An 11,571-nucleotide genomic window follows, 5' to 3' on the forward strand; every position below is an offset into this window, starting at 1 on the left:
GCACGGGGGCCGGCGCCGGGGACCCGCAGCTCGTGGCCATGATCGTGAACCACCTCAAGAGCCAGGGCCTCTTCGACCAGTTCCGCCGGGACTGCCTCGCCGACGTGGACACCAAGGTGCGGGGCGCGCGGGCCGGGACCGCGCCGGGACGCCTTCTCTCCGCCTGCCCTCTGCAGCCCCGTCCCCGGGGCGCCTCGGGTCCACGGCGCCCATTCATTCCCCTCTCCCCGGGCGAGAGGAGACCACCCTCGTCTCTGGAGTCCCCGGGACCTGCCGAACCCGGCTTGTCGCCGGGGAGGAGAACGGGCTGCAGCCGCGGATGGGGCGCCTCAGCCCCGGCGACCGTGCGCCCCGCTTTCCTCTGTGCTCCGGCCACTTGCCCCCGCTCTCCCGAAGGTCCCCTGGTTCCCGGGGTGAAGGCTCGCCTTTGTCCTCCGCAGGAATCGTTCGGTGACCGTGGTGGACGCCGCTGGCCGGCGGGCAGTGGTCAGGGTCCGGGCCTGGCGGGAGCTGGGCTGGGGAAACGGTTCCGTCTCCGCTCGTGACTGTCCGGTGCAGGGGGCTGAGGGCAGCCACTCCCCTGCAGTCGCGAAAGGGTGGGCAGGGGCATGGCGGGAGAACCGAGAGGGGGGCGGTGACACGTGGAGAGTCGCAGAGTGGGCTCGGTACGTGATGCTGGAGGAGGGGGGGAGACCTGCGCGGAGAGTCAGCGCTGAGCGGAAGGGACATGCTACCAGACAGCAGGGTATGGGCTGGGCCGTGCAGAGGACACCAGGAAGGAGCCCGCAGGGGACACGGAGAGGCTGGAGAGCTGGAAGCAGAAAGCACGAGGGGCCTGGGCGGAGATGTGTTGGGGTGCACCTGATCGGGGTTCTTGCTCAGCAGATGTTGATGCTTGCTTGGGAGAACTGGCTTCCCTGCGAAACGGCCTTGGTAGCAGCCGCGGATAGCTACTTGCTGTGTGCATCAGTCAGGCTTTGAGAGGATGGTACCCTGCTCTGCTGTCTACTCTGGGAAACCCTCCCTTAGAAAGGACGGGGGTTCTTTTAGGCCTGGGCCACTGGGCCTGCTTTATTGACCCTGGTACCATTCTCTCAAAGCCTGCTTTGTTGGCCCGAGGGAGAATGTGCCCTTCCAGGGCAGTGGGGGTTTTGTGGCACTGGGGGTGTCTCATTGACTTGGAGTTGTTTATAGTGCCTCGGTACAGCCACCTTGTTGGTAATAAAGCCAGTGCCCGCTTCTTGTTTTACTGGATTAAGATTAGACTTGGGCCCAGGTGAAGCTGATTCTTTATATCCTGCAGGTGGAGTTCACACACTGGTCCTCAGAATCCCACAGGTCTCTGTGTTGACTTTGTGTGCAAACTGACATTTCAAATACACGGATTCAGGAAGTGCAGTACCTAAAACTCAGTTTTCCCATCATCCTTAGCCTCAGTGTGGTGGTGGTGGTGGTACAGTGCCATCAAGTCAATCGGACCCATAGTGACCCTGTGCACAACAGAACAAAACACTGCCCAATCCTGCGCCATCCTATGCTTGAGCCCATTGTTGCAGCACTGTGTCAGTCCATCTCCCTGAGGCCCTTCCCCTCCTCCGCTGCCCCTCAGTGAGGATGTCTGAAATGCCCCACCAGACCTCTGGAAGCGGATCTTAGCCTTTCTAGGGGGGCAGAAAATGATCGCAGTTGTCGTGACAATCTAAGGAGAGCTTGGGCCTTTTCCCAAGAAAAAATTTTATTTATATATATATATATATTTATATATATATATATAATCTACGCTTGAAATGCTCTTTTTATCTCTCAAAAGCAGTCCCCTTTGAGAGTCTTAAAAGAAGACTAAAACCAGAATTTTCTTTCATGTGACCTTAATGTTGACCCCTATGTGGTGACTGTGGGCCAGCGTGGAAATCTCTTTGTCCCTGTCATGGGATCCTTGAGTCTCAAATGTGAAGAACAAACCGTCCTTAAGCTGAGACTGCGTCTGATGGTGCTTTTAATTCCTGAGCCTCTAAGGAGCTGTGGTGGCATAATGGGTTACAAGTTGGGCTGCTAGCCACAACAGGGACAGTCCTAGCATGTTGTGTAGAGCCCCTGTCAATTAGAGTTGACTCCATGGCAGGGAGGGAAGAGCCCTGGTGGTGCTCATCTAAGTATTGGACTGCTTATTGCACCATCAGTGGTTGGAACCCACCAGTCCTCTGCAGGAGAGAGAGGAGACTGCTCCCATAAAGATTCACAGGCGTGGAAACCATATCTAGGATTTCTCTGGGGAAAAGACAGAGCTTTCTACTCCTGTAAAGAGATATGGTCTCGGATCCCCTACCCTGTGCTATAGAGTCACTGTGAGTTGGTATTGACTCAATGGTGGTGAGTTTAGTTTTCTGTTTTGTTTTTATGAGTTAGAATGGACTTGATGATAGTGAATTTATTTTGGGGTTTTTTTTTGTTTTGTTTTGTTTTTATGAGTTAGAATGAACTTCATGGCAGTGGGTTTTGTTTTGAAGGACCAACCTGCTTTCTATCACAGTCTGATTTCTAATACATAGTGTAACATACATTGGTAACTGAACTGTGTCAACTGCATGCATATTTAAGAATCAAGGCACTCAATACCTGTCAGGTGCCCTCCAAGAGCAAAACCATTAGCCAGGCCAGCGTGTTTGAGGCAGAGTAGACCAGTGTTGTCACTCTGGAAGTTCATGTTTTTCATAGAGTCAATTCCAACTCCCAGTGACTCCAAGTGACAGAATGCAGCTGCTCCGTAGAGTTTTCTTAGCTGTAATCCTTCCAGCAGCAGGTCTCTAGGTCGTTTTCCCATGAAGCTTCTGGCTAGGTTGCCAACCTTTGTATTTGCAGCTGAGTCTCCTTCTCCAAGTCCATACCCACTGCTGACAAATCATCTCAGCAACTCGATAGTGCAGGGTAGGACTACCCAATAACGTTTCCAAGGCCGTAAATGTTCATTGGAGTACAGTCGTCAGCTCTGTTCTAGAGAGTTCCTGATGGGTCTGGTGATTCATTTTGCAGCTGAGTGCTTTAACCACTGTGCCACCATTAGAAGTCCATGCTGCTGTTGTTAGTTGCTGTCCAGTTGGTTCCATCTCATAGCGACCCTATGTACAGCAGAGTGAAACACCTCCCAGTCCTGCACCGTCCTCACAGCTGTTTGAGCACATTGTTTTAGCCACTGTATCCATTCATCTTGCCTCTCCACTTTTTTTGTTTTGTTTTGTTTTTTTAATATCTTTTTTAATGAAATTTTTATTATAAATAAATCATTTTCTTGGGGGCTCTTCCAGCTCTTATAACAATTCATACATCAAGTGTATCAAGCACATTTGTACAGTTGTTGCCTCTCCACTTTTACCAAGCATAATGTCTTTCTCCAAGGACTACTTTCTCCTTATAACTTGTTTAAAGTTCATGAGACAAAGTCTCACCATCCTGACTTCTAAGGAGCATTCTGACTGTACTTCTCCCAAGACAGATTTGTTTGTTCTTCTAGCAGTCCAAGGTATGTAAAATATTCTTCACCAGCACTGTAATTCAAATGTAGTAATTCTTCTTCTGTCGACCTTATTTAGTGTCCAACTTTCACATGCATATGAAGTGATGGAAAATAAAATGGCGTGACGGGTCAGACAAACCTGGGTCCTTAAAGTAAAATCCTTGTTTTTCAACACTTTAAAAAGGTCTTGTGCAGCAGATTTGCTCAACGCAATGTATCATTTGATTCCTTGACAGCTGCTTCCATTAGCATTGATTGTAGATCCCAGTAAAATGAAGTCTTCACAGCTTCAATCTTTTCTCCATTTATCATGCTCGGCATACAGATTGAATAAGTATAGTGAAAGGATCCAACCCTGATGCACACCTTTCCAGAGCTTAAACCGTGCAGTAGTCCTTTATTCTGTTCACACAACTGCCTCTTGATTCATGGACAGGTCCCGCGTGAGCACAATGTACTTTCTGGGCTTTCCCTTCTTCTCAAGGCTGTGCACAGTTTGTTATGATCCACATGTCAAATGCCTTTGCATAGTCAATGAAACACAAGTAAACTTCTTTCTGGTATTCTCTGCTTTCAGCCAAGATCCATCTGACATTAGCAATGCTATCCCTTGTTCCATTTCTTCTGAATCTCTGGCAGCTCTTGTCAATGTATTGATGCAGCCACTGTTGGATGATCCTCAGCCAAATTTTACTTGTATGTCATATCAATGATATTGTTCTATAAGTTATGCATTCTGCTGGGTCAACTTTCTTTGGAATGGATACAAATATAAATCCCTTTCACATCAATTCCTTGGGATAAACCAGTGTGAGTGTTTTCAGGGTTTCATCAGCCTGTTGAAACGTTTCAGTTGGTAGTCCATCAATTCCTGGGCTGTTTTGGCTAATGCTTTCAGTGCTGCTTGGACTTCTTTCTTCAGCACCATTGGTTCTTGATCATTTGCTACTTCCTGAAATAGTAGAATGTTGACTAGTTACTTTTGGTAGTTACTCTATATTCTTGCCATCTTCTTTGGATCCTTCCTGCATCATTCAGTGTTTTGCCCATAGAATCTTTCAATCTTGCAATTCAAGGCTTCATTTTTTTTCCTTGAGTTTAAGGCATGCTGAGCGTGTACTTCCTTTTTTGTTTTCTAACTCTAGGTCTTTGCATATTTCATTGTAGCATTTTACTCTGTCTTCTTGAGCTGCCCTTTGAAATTTTCTGTTCACCTCTTTGACTTTTCTTCCATTTGCCTTAGCTCGTCTACAATCAGGAAAAAGTTTCCGTCTCTTCTGCCATCCACTCTGATCTTTTCGTTCTTTCTTGTCTGGTTAGTGACCTTTTGCTTTCTTCATGGATGGTCGGCTTGATGTCCACCCACGCCACATCAAATCTTCTGTCATTAATGTTTAATAAGTCAAATCTGTTCTTGTGTTGTTCTCAAAATTCAAGGTTGTATTTTGGTTTTTATGGGCTTCTTTTAATTTTTTTTCAACTTCAACCAGAATTTACATATGAGCAATTGATGGTGTTTCATAGTCAGTCCCTGGCCTGGTTTTAGCTGCTAATATTGAGCTTCTCCATTATCTTTTCCCACTGCTGTTGTCATTTCGATTTCTTTGTTTTCCATCAAGAAAAGTCCATGTGTATAGTCGCCATTTGTGTTGTTGGGGAGAAGGGGTTTTGTGATGAAGAAGTCTATCATGCGATCACTAGCACATCATTTCTATTACCAAGACTGTATTTTCCAGCTACCTTCCTGTTTGTTTCCAACTTTTGCATTCTGCTTGCCTATAACTATCATTACACCTTGATCACATGTTTGACCCATTCCAGACTGAAGATGTTGATAGAATTCTTCAATTTCTGCATCACTAGTTTTCTGGTTCTACATATCAATATATAGTTATTGAACTTCAAAATAAATCTTGAAATGTCCTTTTTGACGATGAACGCCTTACCTTTCCTCTTGATTGTGTCATTCCCGGCCTCGTAAACCATCTGGTTTTCTGATACAAAATGGTCAATGCTAGTCCATTTCAGCTAACACCTAGAATATCTGTATGCATCTGTTTAATTTTTGACAACTTTCAGTTGTCCTAGATTCATACATCATACTTTCCAAGTTCCAATTATTAACTGATGTTTGCAGCTGTTTCTACTCATTTTGAGTCATGCCCAATCAGCAATTGAAGGTCTTGAAGGATTTCCTCCCAGAGGCTTTACTTCATTCATGTCACTGTGGTCGGCTCTACTTTGAGAAGGTAGCTTTTCTTCAGACATATTTTGAGTACCTGTCAACCTGAGGAAGGAGCCCTGGTGGCGTAGTTAAGTGTTGGACTGCTAACCACAAGATCAGTAGTTCAAAACCACCAGCCAGCTTGGAGGGAAAAGATGAGGCTTTTTACTCCTATAAACCGTTAGTCTTGGAAACCCACCAGGGCAATTCTGCCCTATCCTATAGGGTCACTATGAGTCAGAATTAACTTGGCAGTGAGTTTGGTTTGCTTGTTTTCTGACTCTATGTCCGACAGTGTTCTTCTATTCCTGGGGTCTTCAGTGGCTAATTCTTCCGAAGTGGACAGCCTAATCTTTCTGCTCTTAAGTCTGGGAACTCTGCTGAAACCGGTTCACTTTGGCTGACCCTGCTGGTATTTGAAATACCAGTGAAATTGCTTCCAGCATGGCAGCAACACAAAAGCCACCGCAGTACCACACACTAACAGGCAAGTGGTGGTAGAAGTCCACAGAATCCCCAAACAGCTTTAGGTTCTTCACTGGTCCTTGAAAGGAACCCTAGTGGCAGGCTGGCTTATAAATTTGCTGCTAACTGGAAAGTCAGCAACTCAAAACCACTAGCCACTGTTGTAGAGAAGGGGGCGGCCTTCTACTCCTCCTATAAAGAGTTACAGTCTAGGAAACCCACCTGGGTAGTTCTACTCTGCCCTGTTGGGTTACTATGAATCGGAATCTACTCTCTTGGCAGTGAGCTTAGTTTTTTGGTTAACTAACCAATAGAGATCAGAGGATGGTCAACCAATTCAGCCCTTTCCACCCAATGAATTGGCACCTTGGATAGCCCCACAGCTGGCTGAGGTTGTTGTTCCCCCTTTGGGCTCCCAGAGCTGGAGCAAAAAAACTGGCTACAGAATCTGCCTGTCCCCATTGCAGTGGTCAGCATCCGGGTGGCGGAGGTCAGCCTGGATCACTGTCCCCCACCCACCCCGCTCTCCTTGAGGCAGGGAGCCCACTAACCAAGTAAATGTGGCACTTCTCTCCTGGGGAATAAAGCTACTGTTTCCACACTTCCTCAGTTTATTGAGCCCCTCTAAGTGCCAGGCACTGCGGTAAGTGTCAGGGATACACCGCAGTTAAGGTGCTCATATCCCAGCAGGGAGAGACACTCAATGAATGTCCACCAGGGAGAGGAGCCCTGGTGGCACAATGGTTACAGTGCCTGACTGCTCAAGAAACCAGGTCAATGGTTCTGATGCACCAGCTGCTCTTCCACAAAGATTCCTTCTCTGTCCTGCAGGGCTCCTGTGAGTCCGAACTCCCCGGAGGACAGTGAATGTAAAGTATGTCAGGTAGTGATGGTTTCTATGAAAAGATAAATCAGGACAAGGAGCAGGAAGCGTTGCCAAATTCCTTTATTTATGTAGCTCTCTGGTCCCTGAGCATTCCCAACAGAGGCCATGGCAAGCAGCACCCACTGGGGGAGATTGTGGGGAGGGGAGGTGGATGTCCCTGCCCTCCCTTCCCAAAGCAGACCAGCGAAGCCCTTAGATTTCACTCTGGGCAGGGAAGCCGTTGGCAGGTTTGGGGCAGGTGTGACAAAGAGTGAGGAGGAAGGAGGGAGAATGAGTGGGTCTGGTTTCCGTTCCAGATGGGCTGGCCATGATGGCAGTGAGCTTTTGGCCATCTGAACAAATGGCATGCTCCATGCATGGTCACGATCTGATTTAGACAGATCATTTAGACAAGTTCGTTGGTGGCCCTAAGCCTAGAGGTCCCACTCTGGCTGCTCTATAGGCAAAGGTGGGGCCAGGCAGACCAGTGCCTGTAATCTGGAGCCGTGGGCCAGAGTGGGCGCAGTAAGGGGAGATAAAATGGTCGAACATTTTGAGTCTAGTACTGACAACTTGCTTAAGGTTTTGAAGTGGGGAGGGAGAGAAGAAGAGTCAAGGATGACACCCACATTTTGGGCCAGAGCACCAGAAATAGAAGACGGTTTGGTAAAACCTGTGAAAGCCAGAACCTGTATGAGGACCAAACCTGTCAGAGAAGGAAAACAAAGATTACAGCTTCAGAAACCCTCTCCAAGAAAACTCCCTGCTATAGAGTCAATTCGAACACATCAAGACGCTATAGGACAGAGTAGAATTGCCCCTGTGGGTTCTGAGACTGTAAATTGCCTCATCTTTCTCCCAAGAGTGGCTGGTGGTCTTGAACTGCTGAGCTTGTAGTTAGCAGCCCAATACATAAACCTCTGCACCACCAGGACTCCTTCAGAAACCCAGTAGAAGACTGCTGTGAGAGGAATGGGCTCTGACACTGAGCTGAGCTGGGCTTGGTTTGGAACAGCCACCGGAAGGTGGTAACGGTGCACCCCTGTCAATGGTGGGGAACTGGAGACTGGGGGAAATAGGGTTGTCCCATCAAGTTCCAGCTCTCTCCCACTTCACTGTACACACACACGTAGTCCCTGAGGAAGAATGGAGTCCATATTCTTCTTGTCACTGGGCTTTCTACTGACCGGCCTGGAAACAAGGAAAGCTGTTTGTAGAGCAGTTCACAGTTGAACTTGTTAAAGGGGGCCTAGAGTCCTAAGTGCACTGTGTTGTTGCTGTTGCTGTTGTTGTTGTTAGATGTCATATAATAGCCTCTTGTGTACAACAGAACGAACCACCACCCGGTCCTGTGCCGTCCTCACAGTTGTTCTTAAGTTTGAGCCCATCACTGGAGACACGGTGTCAGTTCATCTTGTCCAAGGCCATCTTCCTTTTCTCTGCCCCTTCACATTACCAAGCATGATGTCCTTCTCCAGGGCTGGTCTCTCCTGATAACTTGTCCCAAGTTTCTGAGACAAAGGCTCACTATTCTGGCTTCTAAGGAGCATTTTGGCTGTACGTCTTCTAAGACAGATTTGCTTGTGCTTCAGACAGTCCAGGGTACTTTCAGTAGTCTTCTCCAGCACCATAATTCAAATACACAATGCTTTTTTGGGGGGCCTTTTTTATTGTCCAACTTTCACATGCATATGAAGTGATTGAAAATAAAATGGCGTCAGGCAAGCCTGGGTCCTCAAAGTGACATCCTTGTTCTTCAACACTTTAAAGAGGTCTTTTGCAGGAGATTTGTTCAATACAATGTATCATTTGATTTCTTGCCTCTGCTTCCATGAGCATTGGTGGTAGATCAAAGTAAAACGAAATCTTGACAGCTTCAGTTTTTTTCTCCATTTATCATGATGTTGTCTACTGGTTTGGTTGTGGGGGAAGGTAGTTTGCTTAATTTACATTCAGTTGTAATCCATACTGGAGACTGCAGTCTGAATTTCATCAGCAAGTGCTTCAAGTCCTCACTTTCAGCAAGCGAGCTGTGTCATCTGCCTATCTGCCGGATGTTAGACTTCCTTTAACCTGAAACATGTGGTTCAGATAGTTACCTCGTCATCTGACACCTCTGTTATGATTGTTGTCTGCCAAGCAGGGTGGAAGCAAGATGAAATGAGGGGGGTGGCCACCTTACACTTCAGTTGTAGATAAATAGGTTCCCCTCCCCAGATACAATCCAGTATAAGAATGTCCCCCATGGTAGTAAGTATAAGAACAATACAGCACCTGCATACGAGTTTATCGTCCTGTGGTGGCTTGCATGTTGCTGTGATACTGGAAGCTATGCCACTGGTATTTCACATACCAGTAAGGTCACCCATGGTGGACAGGTTTTGACAAACCACTGCTAAAACTCAGCCAATGGAAGCCTCTGGCTCATGACAGAATGTTGCTCATGTGGTTCTCGAAGCTGAGCCTCTTGTGAAGGCACTACGCAGCCATGGACTCAGTGATCATGACACAGGCAGGGCAGGGCAGCCGCTCATTCTGTTACACATGAGGTCACCATCAGTTGGAGCGGACTCAGTGGCGCTCACAGTAATTGAAGACCACAGGCATGAGGGAGAATGACCATTCTACGCCTACCTTACATGCAGGGATGACTCACAGAATAGAGTGAGCTCTGACAATCAGAAGCGGCCAGATAGACTGGTAGAGGGACGCAACAACAGCAACAAAAAGAAGCAACCTCATTGCCATCCAGTCAACTCTGACTCGGGGTGATCCTATAGGACAGAGGACAACCCCTCTGCATTTGTAAGGGAGTAGAAAACCTCATCTTTCTCCCAAGGAGCAGTGGGTGGTTTTGAACTGATGACCTTTCAGTTAGCAATGTAACATGTAATCAATCCACTGTACCCCCCAGGGCTCCTGGGAGAGGGTGCAAATACCTGTAGAGGCTTGAGGACGTATTGTCAGAATACAAGCTTTGAAGGGCAGAGGGGAAAATGATGGAAGATGTACAGTTATGCTTTAAATCTTTGGTGCTAACAGTGGGAAGGAATGTATGTTCCTGAGTGAATGGTCCAGCTACCCTCCTACCTCTCCAGGCACTGACCTTTTAAGGGAAGATAGCTGTGTGTCCCCTCTGGCAGCTCCCCTTATGTCAGGCTTCTACAGCCTCGGTGCTGTTTCCAATTAGGACCAGTGTGCTGCCCCTTGATAGTGGGGTGCTGCCCTGTGCTCTCTAGGATATGGAGCAGCATCCCTGGCTTCTCCCTGCCAGATGCCAGTCCCACCCCCTCCTCTGTGATAACCAAAACTGCTGTCGTTCTCTTCCTTGGGGAGGAGGAAGATTGGTCCTGCTTGAGCACCACCACCTAGCATCAAAGGCCACACTTCATTTGCACTGTCGTCCCCTCAGGTTTCACCTGGATCCGTGCCCCAGCCCTTTCCTGCCAGCCAGAGCAGAACTTCGTCACATTAGCTGTTACATGCTTTACTAATGTGCTTTGGAAGCCTTGAGTGGTGCAAGGGTTTAGCACTGCTAACTGAAAGGGTAAAGGTAAGGGTTCACATTCACCCAGAGACGAAAGGTCCAGTGATCTGATCTGCATCCCTGGGAAGTACAGGTTTAGTGTGACACACATGGGCCGGTGGGAGTGGGAATTGACTTGACAGGACCTGGTGGTCTGTTAAGTACACGTGTTTTATATCTACTCTCTGAACACTGGGAGATGACTCATCATCTTACTCTGCTCTTACACTCAGTGGTTCCCCTTGTCCCCACAGTAACTCCGGGCTTCCACAGATACCTAAAGTACTTCACCTTCATTTTTCTACTTTTTAATATTCCCTTCTTCAACCAAATTGAAGTAACAAATTAAAGGGTGCCCAATGGTGGGGGGTGCTCCTTAGAGATAAGGATGGCAAGAGTTGGTCTTATATACTTTGGACATATTGTTGGGAGAGACCAGTCCCTGGAGAAGGACATCATGGTTGATAAAGTGGAGGGGCAGTGAAAGAGGAAGGGCCTCAATGAGATGCATTGATACAGTGACTGCGTCAATGGGCTCAGTTGTGAGGATGGTCTAGACCGCGCAGTGTTTCCTTCTGTCGTACACAGGATCACTGTGGATCGTAACAGACTCCACGGCACCTAACAACTCAAAGGCTCCCACCTCCCTGTTTTCTCATCCACATGTTCTCTGCTTTCATTGGTCCCTGTGGCTTAGGCATTGGACTACTAACTGAAGGTCAGTAGTTCAAACTCATCAGCCATTCATCAGAGGATGAGACTGTCTGCCCCTTAAACTCATTGCCATCAAGTCCGTTCTGACTCTTAGCGACTGTACAGGCAGAGTAGAATTTCCCTCTTTGAGTTTCCAAGACTAACTCTTTTTTTTTTTTTGATCTTCCTTTGGTCTTTTTATTTATTTATTTATTTATTTATTTAAACATTTTATTAGGGGCTCATACAACTGTTATCCCAATCCATACACACATCAATTGTGTAAA

At 47.3% G+C, this 11,571-nt stretch overlaps 1 protein-coding gene across 4 annotated transcripts in view; it reads left to right on the top strand.

Moving 5' to 3' along the window:
- Positions 1-11: 11 nt before the first annotated feature.
- BOD1L1 (biorientation of chromosomes in cell division 1 like 1) overlaps positions 12-11,571 on the top strand; it is a 64,682-nt gene continuing 53,122 nt past the window's right edge. For 2 of the 4 annotated variants that reach the window (XM_045284410.1, XM_045284412.1), the window contains exon 1: positions 12-116. In XM_045284410.1, the coding sequence (XP_045140345.1) occupies positions 39-116 (78 nt within the window). In that variant the 5' untranslated portion in view covers positions 12-38. The remainder of the gene's footprint in view (positions 117-11,571) is intronic. The other 2 variants (XM_045284409.1, XM_045284411.1) reach the window with 1 other exon arrangement.

Source organism: Echinops telfairi, unplaced genomic scaffold (genome assembly GCF_000313985.2).
Source record: "Echinops telfairi isolate 266 unplaced genomic scaffold, ASM31398v2 ScPeMD7_7468;HRSCAF=8506_2, whole genome shotgun sequence".
Lineage (NCBI taxonomy): Eukaryota > Metazoa > Chordata > Mammalia > Afrosoricida > Tenrecidae > Echinops > Echinops telfairi.